This window comes from Micromys minutus (genome assembly GCF_963924665.1).
Source record: "Micromys minutus genome assembly, chromosome: 17".
NCBI lineage: Eukaryota > Metazoa > Chordata > Mammalia > Rodentia > Muridae > Micromys > Micromys minutus.
The window spans coordinates 38,722,041-38,738,644 of NC_137952.1; the positions used below are offsets into that span (position 1 = coordinate 38,722,041).

Below are 16,604 nucleotides of genomic sequence, written 5' to 3' on the forward strand. Positions count from 1 at the left end.
GTCTTCCTAACTGGGCCTGTTGTCGGACTGTCGTCTAGATATTTCTGTTTATATCAGTTGTCTCAGTTTTCCATTGCTGTGACAAAGTACCATGACCAAAGCAATTTGTAAAAGAAAGCATTTAGTGTGGGCTCATGGTTTCAGAGGGTTAGAGTCAGGCAATGGTGGCAGAATATAGACTTGGTGGCAGGAATGCTAAGAGCTCACATCTTGGTCAGAAAGTAGGAGGTGTGTGTGTGTGTGTGTGTGTGTTAATACACTGGGAATGGTGAGTCTTTTGAAACCTGCCCCCAGTGACATCCCTTCTCCAATAAAGTTATACCTCTTAATCCTTCCCAAAGAGTTCTATAAGTTAGGAACCAAGTATTTAGATGCCTAAGACTTACTAGGGACTTGTCATTCAAGTCACCAAGCCCACGATTAGTGCTGCTCCCGGTCACAGTCAGAAAATGTTCTTCTTGCGCCAATCAGTGCAGAGTCTCACACAGTCAGATTGCTGAGAATTAGGGCCTGCGTACTCTGCCACAGCAGAACTTCAGGAGCATTGCTGAAGAGATGGGAAGTGTGAGAGCCGGAGTCTGGGGAGGAGCACTGCGGACTGCTTTCTTCTGGAGATAGCATTGCTGTTGCACTCATAAATTTCCTGTAGCTATGGTTACTGTCACACGATCAAGTCAGTGAATAATCTGAGCGTGGACAGAGAAGCTCAGCTTCACCCCACATCAGACGCGCTCGACAGCTGATGGCTGCTGTGTGTGGGTTTTTTTTGTGTTGCCTATGCTCGTGTAAGCAGCGGTAGCTGTTCTCAGTGGGTAAAATGAACTCCCAATGACTTATTGTCATCAGAGAACCTGCTGCTGCTTCCTCCTCCTCCTCCTCCTCCTTTCTTCTTCTTTGTTTTTCTTTTCCTTTTTGCTGTAGATGTTATTAATACAGACACCAGTAACTGATCAAGGTGCAGAGCATAAGAGACTGGAATTCGAGCCCTAGCAGGGTGACCCACATCTCACCTGCTCTACTCAGCCGGGTTCAGGGGTCCTGGGGGATGAAGGGGTGGAAATATGGTAAGGGCCCTAGAGGGGGAGGTGACTGTAAGGAAACATTTGGACGCAGCAGGGCAGTTGCACTTCCGAATTCACAGCAGTTGAGAGACTATGCATAAAAGCTACACAAAGTCTGGCCAGACAAAATTCTAACACAGAGGGAGGTCAGTCTGAAGTTCTAGCCCAAGCTAAGAAGATATTGGTAGTTGATAGCTTTTGGGAAAGGGAGAGTCAGTTTTCTTTTAAGTGTGACCCAGTGGCTTGACCAACATCCAATGAAGACTACGTGTCCAAGAGTATGGAAGCTGTACCAGGTGTACTTGACAGGTTTAAAAACAGAGGTGAAGGAGGACACAGATGCGTGGGTGGAGAAGGGAAGAGGGGTCTGGGGGAGCGGAGGAGAGGTGAGTGTGGTAGAGATGGCAAGTCAGAGTGCGGATATGCATGAACTTGTAAAAGAATGGAAATATTTTCAAAAATTGTCAACAGTGAAAAAGAACAGGGCCAAAAAATTGCTTCAAAATTAAATGCAGAATGAATCTGAGGTGTTTCTGGCATTGTATGACCTCACTGTAGCCTTGGTTGTGACCACAAGACAAGTGTACATACTGTTGCATCATGCAACATGATGTGACATTCTGTGTGAGAAATTTCAACTCAGAGTTGGACTGTGGTATATTCTAGATGCTGCTTGTCCTTTCTTTTGTACACGTAGTTTTATGCTCTGACAGAAACAATGGTTTGGGGATAGAACTGTATCTCAGTGGTTAAGAGGGTGTACTGCAGAGGACCTGAGGTCATTTAGACTGCACAGTAATTCCAGCTCCTAGGGGATCCAGTGTCTTAAGGCACTGTACTCACATGGTACATACTGCCTTCCCTTGTCCACCCATATTTAAAAATAAAATCTTCATTAAAAAAAGACATACTGATTTAATTGTGGGAAACAAGAATTTTAAACACCCGTGTCTTAACAAAAGATTTTTTAAGTATATGTATATATGTATAGGCATGTACGTGTGAATGCAGGTGCTTTGGGGCCAAAGGTATGGGATCTCCAGGAGCTGGAAATACAGATGGTTGCAACCCACCTGACATGATTGCTGGGAACTGAATCCACGTTCTCTGGAAGAGCCATCTCTTAAGATTCAGTTCTTGTTTTTCTAAAACCTTGAAGGGCATCATTAGGTTGTTGATTTTCGAACTCTAGTTTTTAAACATGAGCTCTCATTTAGAATGGGTGCAAGAGACAAGCTGGAAGCTTAGCCAAGATCTGATCCTAATGGGCTTTGAAAGGGTTTAAACATAGTATTTGAACACTGGGCTGCTGTGTAATGGAGGAGCACGTTAGCTACTTTTCTCTTCCTGTGATAAAACCCCACCAAGGCACCTTACAAGAGCAGAAAGAATTCATCTGGGCTTACAGTTCCAGAGTTCAAGATGGTGGAATAAAGGCATGGCTGCTGGAACAGCAGCGAGAGCTCACCTCTTGAACTGCAAAAAATAAAGTGTGACCTGGGAATCGAGAGAGTCTATTAAACTCTCAACGCCAACCCCCTAAGGGATTTACTTCCTCTAAAAAAGGGCAGCTTCCTAATTCTATCCAAACATGACCAGTTTGGGACCAAGTATTCAAATGCCCGAGACTGTGGGGACATCTCATTCAGACAGCCTGGGGAAGAGATGGGAGCAGATGTTCTCTCCCTGGGGTGTCCGGAGTGGGGAAGAGTGGATTCTGGGCTAGAGGAAGGTGTCTAATTGTGCTGTTGCTGTCATCAGGGCAGATGCTCGTACAAGCTAGCTTGAGTTAAGGAGTGAGAGGCTGTAAGATGTGGGTACTGAAAGCAGTGCAGGAGGTAGCGTCTGCAAACATAGTGGTGGTGATTGAGGAAGGAGTCACATTTGCACTGGGGAAATGCAAGGTGAAAGATGCGCTGCTAAGATAAGTTACACGGGAAGAGGTTGGAGAGGAACTTGAGATCTGGTTATACACATGGAGAGTTTTAGGTGTCCGGAGACCTCTGAGAGGTTATTTGGACAGAAATGTCTGCAGTCGAGAGAGGAGTTATGGCTGGAATATAGCTTAGAAGTGTAGGAAGCTTACCTAACGTGTTCAAAGCTCTGGGTTTGGTCACCAGCACCCCTCCCCGCAGCCCGCCCCTCCCCCACCCCAAGAAAAAGAAAAAGGAGAAGGACGATGGATTTGAACGAGTGAGATTACTCAGAGCCAGTCCAGTGGTAGGACAGGCTCCCGAGGAACCCCCACATTAAGGGAAAGAGGAGCTGCTAAAGAGAAGGCTGGCTAAGACGGGCTGGTCTGAGAGTCAGATGGCAGGCCAGGGTGTTCTTCCAGGCCAAAGAGGAAAAAACAATGTTTGTCTGTTTGTTTGCTTTAAGTAACAGTATCAGAAATTGCTGAGACGAGGACGGAGAGCTTGTTCAGTTGGCTGTAGTCATGAGGTAATTTTGATGAGGCAACTGCTTAGGACCAGGCTGGGATGAAGATGGCTTGCTGTGGTTTGAGGAAGGGTGAAGCCGGGGCAGCTCTTTCCTGGGGAGGGAGGAGACAGTGCATTAGTGGGTGAACTTTTAGGAGTTGTTTACTGTGGAGCCTGCCTAGATGGCTGGAAGGAAGTGATGAGAGGAAAGAGGGGGAGCAGAGAGGGGAGTCAGTCAAGGGCCAGGCGGGCACATGGTGACCTCTCAGGGTAGCTTTCCAGGAACCTGGCTGTGTGCATGGTCATCAGTGCCCTGTCCTTTGCAAATGCCCCTTACTCCCTTCAAAGAGTTTGGAGATAGTGTAGAGATAGTTTATAGTCAATTAGGGTTTTTTTTTTATGAGTACTCATATTATTTATGAGAACACTGTAGCTGTCTTCAGACACACCAGAAGAGGGCATCAGATCCCATCACTGAAGGTTGTGAGCCACCATGTGGTTGCTGGGAATTGAACTCTGGGAGAGCGCAGTCAGTGCTCTTAACCGCTGAGCTGCCTGTCCCGCCCATCATTAGGGTTTTAAAAGCTGAATGTACGCCCCACCTCCCCACCCTGATCATTTCTTTGAGGTGCTGTTACTGGTGAGGGAACCTGTAATGAATTTCGTCATGGCAAGCGGAGTGCTTTCTGCAGCTCTCAGTATTGATTTGAGACTTCCAGAAGGCAGGGTATGCTATAGTAGGGGTGGCTCTGCTGGGTCTCAGAAATGACACCCCAACGTGTGGCACCTTGGCATGTGGGGCGTTTTTAATTAAGTCAGAGACATCTTTTGGTGCTTGTCTTCCACCGCCACTCTGACTGCCTAACTCTCCTCAAGCGTAGAGGGACCTGAATGCTCTAAACCGGCCACGTGGATTCACCAGCAGAGTTCCTGTCGGGTCCCTCTCCTCTCAGATTCCAACGCAGCCACATCACAGGAAAGAGAGAGACTTGACTCCGTGCCGCATAGACTTGGAGGGCTAGCCCCGGCTCTCTGGGCCAATTCCTTCCTTGCCCTCAAAATGGCCAGCTTGTTCATGAAGAGTGTAGATGGACTTCTGTTTTCTGAGTCCTTGTTCACTCACCTGTGAGTGGTCCTCCGGGAGCTAAATTCCATGCGCTCCTTTCGTGTTGACCTATGTAGGGCAGGCTGGACATTCCCTTTGCCTCTATAGCCTCAGCTCAGGTAAACTCACCTTTGACCTTTTCTTTAGACACAGGAACTTGTCAAATGGGATTCGTATTGAAAAGGGATAGGAGTACTTCTTTGTTCTTCCTGACAATACCTGCCCCATCCCACACACACAGCACACACGCAGCACACACGCAGTGCACACACAGGCATTTTTGTCTTTCTGTCCTGTAAGAACTCATTTCAAGCCTACTGGGCTCTCCCATCAAGAACGACACAGGGACCCTAGCATTTCTTAAGCACCCTCTGCCTAGCAGTTCCTCCCCTTTACTTGTCTCTGTAAGCTGGGGGGCGTTGATTACCCTGGCAGCTGGCCAAAAGGCTTGTTTAAGGTCACAGGGTTGGTATTCAGCACTGTAGGTTAAGCTTAAATTAAGCCTTCGCTCGCCTGCAATTTGCATGTAAAGCAGTGCAAAAAATAGTTTGTGAGTTGTGGAGTCGTTTCAGTCACTGCGAGGATGGACTGGACTGTCTGGTCTCCAGAGAGGAGCGAATCTGGGAAGCATAGCCGCCCAGTGCCCCAAACGCCACTCGGAGGTGAACTAGAGCTGGTGGGCGGTGCTGCTGCTTCCTTGCCCCCTCGCTTTTACCTCTTAAAACAAACTGGGATAAAATATGAGGATTTTTAACAGGAATCAAGAGAACCAGGAAACGGGGAGTTGGCTGAGCCCCACCCACCTGGCCTAGGATCCCCAGTCCATGGGGGGGGGGTGTCTGTCCAACCCTAGCTCCAGTCCCATTCCTTCTAAAAGGTCAGACTCTGTTACATGGGGGGACTTCAAAAGGTTTTTTTGTGAGTCAGTGGCGGCCCTTCATGAAACACTGAGAATGAAGAGGGAACCGGAAGAAAATAGGGTGTATGCTGCCGATTACTTAGTCAATTTAACGCTAGCTAGAGTCTTCAGAGAGGAAGGAGCCTCAGCTGAGGAAATCCAGAAGATCCGGAGGTAGTGCATTTTCCGCAGGGAGGAGCCATTCCTCACTGGCGGTCCTGGGTTCTATAAGAAAGCAGGCTGAGCAAGGCATGAGCAAGCCAGTAAGCAGCATTCCTCCATGGCCTCTGCATCAGCTCCTCTCTCCAGGTTCCTACGCAGCTTGAGTTTCTGTCCTGACTTCCTTCAGTGATGGATTATGATCTGGAAGTATAAGCTGAATAAAGCCTTTCCTCTTCAAGTTTCTTTTTGGTCATGGTGTTCTTAGAAATCCTAACTAAGACGGTGCACATCAAACAATGGTTCCACCTAGAAAGTGAAGCTGGCGTGAGTTGCCGTAGGCTGTTGTAAGCTTAGTAAGGTCTTCCCTAGCAAAACCCACTGTGTCTCTGCTTCCTTCCACTTTTTCTTCTGTTGGGGACTCTGTGCTGTTCTGAGACTTGTGTGGTGCTGGGTTGAGGGGGTAAAGAGTCTGGAAAGGCTGCTCAGGGGGCACTTTTTGAGTAACAGTTTGCCTCTTTTGCTTGGCTCTGGGTGCCTAGAATGCTGCATGTGCCTTCACGCTAAGTGCTGTTGCCTTTCCCTGGAGGGTCTGTGTGACCCAGAGGGGTGCGTTTGCCCTCCTCGCAGAGGATGCTGTTTCCTGTTTACATCAGCATCACCACCCCTCCGGGACTGGCTCTGGAGCTGTGGGAGGATGGGTGGAGACTGAGGGGTTTATCCTGCGCTCCTGGCCCAGGGGACTGGAAAGGAAGGAGGAGGGGCCCTAGATGAAATGGGGTTTCTAGGAAGCAAGTGAGCCCTGGGAAGAAATGGGAGTCATGGGAAGGAGAAGAGGCCCTGGGAACAGCCTATTCTGCGTGCACTGACCTATGCCCATCAAGGGGGGAGGCGAGGAGGGTTCCAGGACATTGAGTTGTCCATGTGAGCTGGGAGTTGGTATGGGGCTGTGTTGAGTAGAGCCTGTATAAGGTCTTGGATGTGAGTTCAGGGAGGACACTGAGGTGGATTGCTGGGGAGGAGCTCAGGCCACAGCACCAGAGAACAAGCATGGCAGGCCTGGAGAGGGAGGGAGGCTCTGGGCCTGGGCACATCACACTGCCTTCAGTAGGCCTGTCACAGACACCCAGTAGCACTCTGTGGTGGCACTGTGACTCGCAGGTATCAGGATCTCAGCCAGAAAGTGAATATGTCAGAGAGCTTTGGTGGCCACTCAGCCTGCTTCCCGTCTCCCCTGCCTCCCGCATGGGAATCAGACGCCTGGCTGCACGCTTGTGCTGGGAAACACCTCCATTCTCAGAAGTGCGTGAGAGACCCAGGGGCTGGAAGGATGCCTCAGTGGTTAAGAGCACTTGCTGCTCTTCCAGAAGGTACTGGGTTCAGTTCCCGGCACCCACATGGTGGCTCACCTGTAACTTCATTTCATGGGGATCCAACACCTGCTTCTGGTCTTCCAGGGCAGAAGTATGCATATGGTGCACATAATATTCGCAGACACCAACACACACATATAAACAAAGAACAAGAAAAGCCCAAGGGGAGAGGCTCTCGGTTCTGACTCGCAGACTGGCAGCTTGGGTTGTGTGTATGCCGGGGAGAGTGAGCGCATACGTGCATTCTTGCTTTAACAGGTAGCCTGCATGTGTTTGTGTTAGACGTCACACATGACTCAAGGGTTCTTGGTTTTCGGTTGGGCTGCCTGTGTGCAAATGCTGCATTCAAGTAATTTGTCATTTGCCTAGCCTGTTGTTTTCCCTCTCTCCCTCCTCTTGGGAATAATGCTCACATGGGGGGGGGGGGTTGAGGTTCTTTTGCTTCTGACTTGTTTTGTGTTTTGGGCGTGTCACTGACGTGGGAGCAGGAGAGGCTGATGGGATAGCTACCACAGACTCTCCCGTTTTCCCACAACGTGTGAGATAAGGGGGTCTTTTTCCTACTGGAAGACCAGAGAAGGAGACCCACGCTAAGTGTGAACGCGAGCCAGCCTCGTTTCCCAGACTAAAGCTACCTGCTGCAGAAGGCTTTCCCGTATTTCTGCATTTTTATTTTTTAAAATGTATATTTAATTATGTATTATGGGATGGAGGCATGTGTGTAGAAGCCAGAGGACAACCTTTTTGGAAGTTAGCCCTCTCTTTTTTCTCGGTGTGTACCTGAGAATGAACTCAGGTAGGTCATCAGGTTTGACAGCAACTGACTTTTCACGCTGAGCTGTCTTCCTGGCTCAGAAGCAAGCAAGCAAGCCAACGCTTAAAATACCTGTGGGTGCTACATGTGTGTTGGTCCCTGGTGTGGCCCGAAGAGGGTGTCAGACATCTTGGAGCTAGAGTGACAGACAGATGTAAGCACTGTAAACCAAACTCGGATCCCCTGAAATTGGGGGGGGGGCGGGCAAACCGTCTTCACTGCAGGACAGCCCTTCAGTCCCTCATTCCGAGTTTTCTGTCCAGAATGTGCTACTTTTATTCTGGTCTAGAATTTGGGCTCCAGGTCTGTCTTCTGCCCAGCGTGGAAGCTGTGGTGGCGTGCTTCCCTTTGACAGCCCCTTTCCTGACTGGAAGGTCTTTCTTTGCCTTGTGGGTTGAGGAGAGGCCAGAGAAACTCTAGGCTGTAGGTTCCCGTGGTGTGCTTGGTCCTGACCCCCAGGCCTGGGTGTGAGGTGAGCTGCTGGAGAGGTAGTCAGCTTCAGCGTCCCGGCTGTTGGGGAGGAGCGTGGTCTTATGAGTGGGGCGTTGGCCTCTTGCCTAGCGGGGCTCCTGAGAAGGGTTGTACGGTGTTGATTTCAGAGACGTCCTGAGGGTGCTCATTGGAGGCTGGAAAAACCTGGGGAGTGCCCTTTCTTCAGGCCAGCTTCTTCCAGACTTACTCCATCTCAGTCCCTCATCCCGGTCATCCCTGGGTAGCGACAGCAGCCGTGGCGCATTGTGAGAGTTCCTTATCTCCTTTCCCGACCCGTGCCTCAGGATCCTCTCTTTCCTCTTCTTTTAAGAGGAAGGAGAAACAGGTTTCAGAAGATGTAGGTCAGGCTTGGGATCCATAAAAGACTATTTTATTTTTTGGTTTTTCTGAAACAAGGTTTCTCTATCTCGCCTTGGCTGTCCTGGAACTCTGTAGACCAGGCTGGCCTTGAACCGAGAGATCCGCCTGCCTCTGCCCCCCGAGTGCTGATACTAAAGGCATGTGCCACCAAGCCTGGCTGACTTTTTATTTTATTTTTTAGACAGTTTTACTGTATACCTTTGACTGACTTGGAAATTCACTGTCGGCCCATGCAGGCCTCAGACTCAGCGCAATCTCCTGACTCATCCTCTTGGGTGCTGAAGTCACAGGATTGTAGATACATGCCACCGTACATGGCCAGAGAGATTCTCAGCATCCCCTCCTTTACTTTGCCGGCACTAGCCTTTGTTTTTGTCCTTTCCTGCCTAGGAACCCAGCAGTCTCTGAGTCTCCTTGACAACGGGGTAGATAAGCTAAAAATAGCCCTGAGCCAGGCCTTCTCTGGAGCTTGGCTCAGTTCCTGGGACTTCTAGATGCTGCTAGAGTGTGTCAGTGGGTGGGCTGCAGGGTGGGCAGGGCAGGTGCTTACATTTTGAAGCCCTGAGGTTTAGGCATCAGAGCTACATCCCCACCACGTGACATTATAATCTAGTCTTATCACAGACGATTGGTTGCAGTCGGTGTGCTCGTAAATGTTAAGGAACTGAAACCTGATGTTGTGCCCAGACTTCACTTCCTCTGAGAGGAGCAGTCATGGGGGCGTTAGTGTCTCAAGCCTCTGTGACAGTGGAGTAGGGCACAGCTCTGGTGGCATTTGCTTATCTCTCTTGAGGGAATCCCTTCACTGGCCCGGAGGATGTCGGTCAGTGGTAGGCAATGTTCTGGTCTGACATGCACAAGGCCCTAGGCTTAATTCCCCAACAGTGTAAAACACAACACACAAAAAGGAACCCCTAAAGACGAGGAGGACCCTTGCTGAGCCTCTTTCATAAAATGGAAATATCAAAGTATTCATCCATTTGGGGCAGTGGTGACAGGCTGTGGCCTCTCCCCCCTTGGTTAGGTGCAGGTGGAACAGGGTCTTCAGAAACGGGCAGCTATTTTTGGGTCCTTCAGCCAACACGGGGTTGAGTCTGGGGTACTTAAACAGTGGCCAGGCCTCAGAAGTCAGTCCCACGGTGTGGGGCTGCTAACAGACTGTGCATGGCGCAGCTGTCTCTGCTCACGTCAGAACACTCAGGGTCACTGTGCCTGTCTTGTCACCACACTCTGCCCGGTGCTCTGAGCTCTTGTTAATGGCTCTCCTGTGACAGCTGTTCACTTCTCAGTAGTCACCTAGCAGTTTTGACCTTTGCCCTTTGCTTTTGCGTTGTAGGAATCGGAGTCCGAGGCAAAGCTAGATGGAGAGACGGCGTCAGACAGCGAGAGTCGAGCGGAGACAGCCCCCCCACCAACCTCCGTAGACGACACCCCAGAGGTCCTTAAAGGGGCCCTTTCCAACTTGTCCTCGAGGTAACCTGGCTCAGTGGGTGAGACTGAGGCTTTTAGGGTTTCCGGCTCAAGGTTACTGTCTCTCCTCCACCCCACCCCTTCAGTTCAGGAATAACTGAGAAGTGTAAGACTCCTGAGCCTTGCAAACCAGGGCTTAGCATCACCTGTGTGCATGCCTGAGAAGCACAAGTCATGAGACCCCCAAGCGTTCTCTGAAAGTGTTCCTGGGCCCCTCCCGTGGATAGGGCATCCTGGACCCCTTAACCTTGCTACCAGCCTGCCGTGTATCCATTTCTCAGCATACATGATATGTACCGATACTATGTGCTGATTTAAAAATGCATCTTACATGAAACCTATCCACATTGTTGTGTGGAGGGGGGTTGGGCTGACGTATAACGGTCTTGTAGACAAGCCTGGTGTGTATTCGTGGCAGTTGGCACTCGTGGTCTAAGACAGCTGTTGCTGTGATTTCAGGTAAATGGCCACAGAAGTGACTCATATGTAGACACAGAAGGGAAGGACACTGCCTTCTCCCCCGGCTCTCCCCACACTGCCCCCGTGTTTTGGTGTGTGTTAGTGGCTTCTGCACCTGCCGAGTGGTTGTTAGCAGGTAGTGGTGCCGAGGTCCTGCCTTCACCAGCTGTGCCTCTGTTGAGGCGAAGGGATGCTCTGGAGAGGCCCTCCAGTCTTACCTCCTTAGGCTTGTACCTGATGGTCCCTCCCTCCCTCTCTGTCTACCTAGATGGAAGAACTGGTGGGTGAGAGGCATCCTGACTTTGGCCATGATTGCATTCTTCTTCATTATCATTTACCTGGGACCAATGGTTTTGATGATGATTGTAAGTACTGCCGACAAGCCACGTTAGTGCGGCGTTCAGCTTTCCCTGAGTCATTGTCATGTCCGGTCTGCTGCCGACAGGACCTGGTGACAGGAGCTTCAGGTTTCTCAGAACCTTCTGTCTTGGAGCACCTAGAACGTGCCCTTTTTCACATGCCAGCTATAAGGTCACTGGCATGAATGGTGACCCCGGCTGTTGGTTCATGTGAGACTCTGGTTTTGTTTCTTGTGTTCATGGACTTAGAACATTTCATTAAGAAGTTGCAGTCCACAGGAGTTCAGTCATGCCGCCTGTTTTAGTTTGGCTTTCTGTTGCTATGATGAACACCACGACCAAAAACTACTTGGGGAGGAAAGGGTTTACTTGGTTTACATGTCCTGACCACATCCGTCACCAAGGAAAGTCAGGGCAGGAAATTGGAGGCAGGAACTGAAGCAGAGGACAGGGAGGACACGGAGGAACACTGTCATCTTGCTCCCCATGGCTTGCTCAGTCTGCTTTCCTACACATCCCAGGACTACTCAGTGACGGCACCGCCTGCGGTGGACTGGGCCCTCCCACATCAGTTGTCAATCAAGAAAGTGCTCCGAAGGCTTGCCCAGGGCCTGTCTATTCGAGGCACTTTCTCAGTTGAGTGTCACTCTGCTCAGACATTGCTAGCTTGTGTCAGGTGGACAAAAACCCATCCAACACTCACCGTCCTTAAAGACACGTCTAGATGGGCACAGCTGGTGTGAGGAAGGCCGCTGAGGCCCCCCCCCCCACATGTTAGAGTGGGAAGAGGACTGGTTGAGACCCCAAAGGCTCTAGAATAAGAAGTTAATCAGGATACTGGGACTGCATTTTACTGTGAGGAGTTGTGGCATCAAGGGTTGCAGCGCCCGGGGGTGGCATGAGAGAGAAAGCGGGCATGAGAGAGAAAGCGGATCAGTGCAAGACCGAGACATTTCTTAAATGCCTTGGCTTTATGGAAGCTGTGACCTGTTGGCTTCCCTTTCTGAAGACCCTAACGAGCTCTCTGATGCCTCTGTTTCAGGTGATGTGTGTTCAGATTAAGTGTTTCCATGAAATAATCACTATTGGCTACAATGTATACCACTCCTACGACCTGCCCTGGTTCAGGACCCTCAGCTGGTAAGTTCCGCAGACTTGCAGGGGATCTTTTGAGCCTGGATTGTATGGGACCTTCCAGGAGTCTTGAGTAGCTGAAGACTTCCCTAAAATAAACAGACGGGTGTGTGGTTAGGATTAGCTCGGTTTAGCTCAGTGTAGGACCTGGGTTCCTGCAGACAGGGATGGTATGCATCCGCACCTGAGGTCAGCCTACTTTTCTTGCTGGGGTCATCTGGGAGCTGGCAGGTTCTGGTGCTGGTGTTGCTGTCTCTGGAACTCGAGTTTCTCATCACTACAATACATTGTTGAGGTTACTCTCTTTAAGGTAGTCAGGGTGCCGACACAGTTAGGGTCTGAGCTTCTTCAGAGAGACTGGTTTTTCTTCTCCTAAAAAGGCTTGGCTGTCTAACAGCAAATGCTAAGTAAAGAATTGTAGCGCATATCATTTCTGAGCCTTTCTTGGGCCAAAGTTGTGCCGTTGGCTATGCTCTTCTTAGGTAGTGTGAGAATTGCTTTGTGACTAAATGGGCTGAACTGATTTGTGCTTAAGCAACTTGGTTGTGGTCAAGGAAGCTGGCACACTTGTTCTGTGTATTCATCTCTCAACAGTACAAGCTGACTTCCAGCTTCCACCTGCCTTCTGGGCTCAGATGTTCTCTTTGTGACTGTTCTGTAGCTAGACAGCTGTGATTTCTCCTTCCTTCCTTCCCTCCCTCCCTCTCTCCCTCCCTCCTCCTTCTCCTTCTTCTCTCTCTCTCTAAAGAATGTTGTACCCTGCAGGGTTTGCCTCCTCTTTTTACAGAATTTTAATTTATTTGTTTGTACACTGGAGCTGTCCTCAGACACACCAAAAGAGGGCATCAGATCCCATTACAGATGGTTGTAAACCACGTGGTTGCTGGGATTTGAACTCGGGACCTCTGGAAGAGCAGTCAGTGCTCTTAACCACCGAGCTGTCTCTCCAGCCCCCAGACAGCTGTGTTTTCAATCTTGATAATGATTACTCAGGAGGCCTGACCTTTCTCGACGGTCAGTTTACAAGGAAAATTTTTCCTACCAAATAAACCCAATAATTACAAGTTGGAAAAGAGAGGCTCTTCAGTTTCTTCCTGTTGTGGGCTTGGGGTGATGGCAGTGTGATCCAATACCCATAAGCAAGGTAGAGGATGTGCAAGAGTCTAGGTTGAGGTTTCCTTCAGGTCTTCTGTTGAAGAGAGGATGTAAACAAATGTGCATTTGATGCAAAGGGGGATAGATAGGTCCTGAGATGGAGCTAATGAGCTCACCAGTCAGTACTTGCTATAGAAATAAATGTAATGTGGTAGATAGGATGTCAGCTCATGCGGCTTTTTAAAACTTCATTTTTATAAAATGGAGTTAAAACAACGAAGGAAACTGGTGGGTAGGCGAAGGGGGTGTTCCATGCAAGGATGAGGTGAGACAGTAACAAAGCCAAGTAAACCACTTTTGACAGTGGAGGGTTCCTGTGGGGTGGTAGGAGTGAGCTAGGGAGGTGGGCTGCTTCACGCGTGGAGGGTCCTGAGGTTAGGTGTGGCAGCACAGGAGGGAGCGTGAGCAGAAGGTGGCCCAGGCGTCAGCTCTCAAGGTGGGCAGGCTGTTCTTGGGGCTCTGAGCATCATGGCGGAGAGGCACACACTCTGGCACGGTGTCCTTGTTTCCAGGTACTTCCTCCTGTGTGTGAACTACTTCTTCTATGGAGAGACGGTGACAGACTACTTCTTCACCCTGGTGCAGAGAGAGGAGCCGCTGCGGATTCTCAGTAAATACCACCGATTCATCTCCTTTACTCTGTATCTGACAGGTGCGTATCGCCTGTTTCTGCAGCTCCTCTGTTTCATTTGTAAGAGTTGGTTATAGTTTTGTGATGTTAACTCTGACTATGCGAGGAAGGGAGCTGACAGCTCTGTCTTATGTTGACTGTAAATGAATTTTTTCCCTGTGGCCTTTGAAGTTGATGTAATTGTTACAAATGAATACGTCAGTGGACTTCTCGGCTAAAGAGAAAGAAGAGCAGTGTGGTTGATTTTATTCTCTCTCCTCTCTCCAACTAGGATTCTGCATGTTTGTACTGAGCCTAGTTAAGAAGCATTATCGGCTGCAGTTCTACATGGTAAGGGGTGTGTGTGTGTGTGTGTGTGTCCGTGTGTGTGTGTGTGTGTGTGTATGGGAGGTGGATGTTCTTGTTCTGGGGGCCGTGTGAGAGACTGAGACTGATTTCTTGGTTTACTTGAAGATCTGAGAAACTAACCCATGGAACTTGTTGACCAGATGGTCTGTAGAAACTCAGCCGAGCTTTCATGCTTTATGTGACAAATCAAAACTTGACATGGTTTGTTCTGTTCATCTAGAGCCTGGAGCAGGGAGAACAAGAGTCCTTCAGTCCTTCTAGCTAGGCCAGACCCTCAGCTTATATAAACCCCGAGGGCTCTTTCCTCTGGGTGTCTGAAGGCGGGCTCCCTGCAGGGACAGAGACACTGCTGTAGTGACTTCATCTAATTCACTGTTTGCTGCTGGTCATTCCTTGTCTCTCTGTGTGGGACAATGTTCCCAGGCCCGAGAAAGCACAAAAGGACTCACTCACTGGTAGGGTACAGACCCCACTGTAATGTTTCTGTTGTTTGATTGGGTATTACTATGTAGCTGAGGCTGGTGCCACATTTATAATCCTCCTGCCTCTGGATTACTGAGATTTCAGGTATATATTGCCCATGCATACAGTCTGTGCTGTTGGTAGACCTGTGGCTGGGAAGGACCATATCACTTCCAGAAGTTTGTCTGTACCTGTCACTCCTGTGTGCCCGGGTACTAAAGCCCGTCTTCCCTGCTTCTCAGTAGTTTCCCATCATTCCTTAGTCTTTGAGGCTGCTATGGCAACAAAGGTAGAGTTCATTTCCTTCTCTTGCAGTTCGGCTGGACCCATGTGACCTTGCTTATTGTCGTAACACAGTCACATCTTGTTATCCATAACTTATTTGAAGGAATGATTTGGTAAGTGGCGACAGTGGGAAGAACTTTTGCTTTTTCCCTCCGAGGGCGTTGGTTGTCTCTCACACTCAGGTAGGCCGAGGACCTCGGCTCTGTTCGCAAGCTTGCCTCCTATCAGAAGTTCCTGTGGCTGGTTTGCAATGAGGACCTGAGTCCATAGGTTTGGTGTGGCACCTGATTTGAATTTCTAGTACATTCCCAGGTGATGTAGATGCCATGGGTCAGATTCTATCTTTTCCCTAGAACATGTAGACAAGGAAAGCAATGGAAACACACACTTGGCTAGGTCAGTAATTGTAGAGGAGCTTTGAAAACAGTAATTCCACACTTGGCAAAAGACACAGGACCATATGGGTCAAGAGCTGATAGTTATCTGACCCGACTGAAGGTCATATAGACAGAGAGGTAGATGGGAAACTGATTTCTTTTATTATTAAAAATAAATAAAATGCCTGAAAATTGAATTTGGCAGTGGGTAAGAGAACAGTATGCTGTTTCTGAGAGTTTTAAGTTGTGATTTCATCTGGAAACTTGTCTGTTGTTAATCATGGCTGATTGGAGAAATTAGGTGCTCTCAGTGGGAGGGTCAAGATACACCTGGTGTAGTGAGAGAGACACCGGGTGTGGTGGGTGACAAGCACACACGCTTCATCTCAGAATTGGAACGTGTTCATCTCTAAAGAGCACCTGTAAATGTTGGCCTTATGTATTATATTTAAAACAAGCGTAATGGTCCAGGGAGGTACCCACTAGCTCCTTTTCTGCCTGGTGTTTATTAGGTATTTAAAAGTGCTAAATTGAGCCCTAGGTCAAGTGTACCAGTAGGGTCAGTAGAAACCAATACTAATGTTTCCGATGAAGGTTTTGTCGTAGCTGTGTGGAGCAGAGACTACTGGAAGCCTTGATGAAGGCAATGTTGGGGCTTGGAGGTGAATAGAGTGACAGTGTCTGATGGGTCCATTGCTGTGAAGAGGTACCATGACCACAGCAACTCCTATGAAGGAAAACATTGGGGATAACTTACAGTTTCAGAATTTTAATCCATTATCAGAGTAGGAAGTATGGCAATGTCCAGGCAGTCATGGTGCTAGAGAAGGAGCTGAGAGTTGTACATCTTCATCCCCAGACAACAGAAGGGAACTGTGTGCCACATTAGGTGTAGCTTGACTTCAAAGCCTGGTTCCATGGTGACAGACATCCTCTGATAATGCTACACCTCCTAATAGTGCCACTCCCTATGGGCCAAGCATTCAAACACAACTGTCTGTGGGGGCCATACTTATTCAAACCACCACATTCTGTTCCCTGGCCCCTGTAGGCTTATAGCCATAACCCAATGCAAAATAAATTTAGTTTCAAGCACCTCAAGGTTTTGAAACCTTAAAGCCTATTTTCTGTGACACACCTCCTTCATCAAAGCTACGCCTAATCCTTCCCAAACAATTCCACTGACTAATGACCCAAGTTTTACATATATGGACCCATGAGGTCGTTCTCATTCAAACACCA

At 49.0% G+C, this 16,604-nt stretch overlaps 1 protein-coding gene across 1 annotated transcript in view; it reads left to right on the forward strand.

The window, feature by feature from the left end:
- Positions 1 to 16,604, forward strand: part of CDS2 (CDP-diacylglycerol synthase 2) — a 44,354-nt gene that overhangs the window by 15,037 nt on the left and 12,713 nt on the right. Inside the window, exons 2-7 of the mRNA XM_080931371.1 lie at positions 10,019 to 10,155; positions 10,880 to 10,976; positions 12,013 to 12,110; positions 13,772 to 13,911; positions 14,162 to 14,220; positions 15,016 to 15,098. Of these exons, the coding sequence (XP_080787497.1) occupies positions 10,019 to 10,155; positions 10,880 to 10,976; positions 12,013 to 12,110; positions 13,772 to 13,911; positions 14,162 to 14,220; positions 15,016 to 15,098 (614 nt within the window). The remainder of the gene's footprint in view (positions 1 to 10,018; positions 10,156 to 10,879; positions 10,977 to 12,012; positions 12,111 to 13,771; positions 13,912 to 14,161; positions 14,221 to 15,015; positions 15,099 to 16,604) is intronic.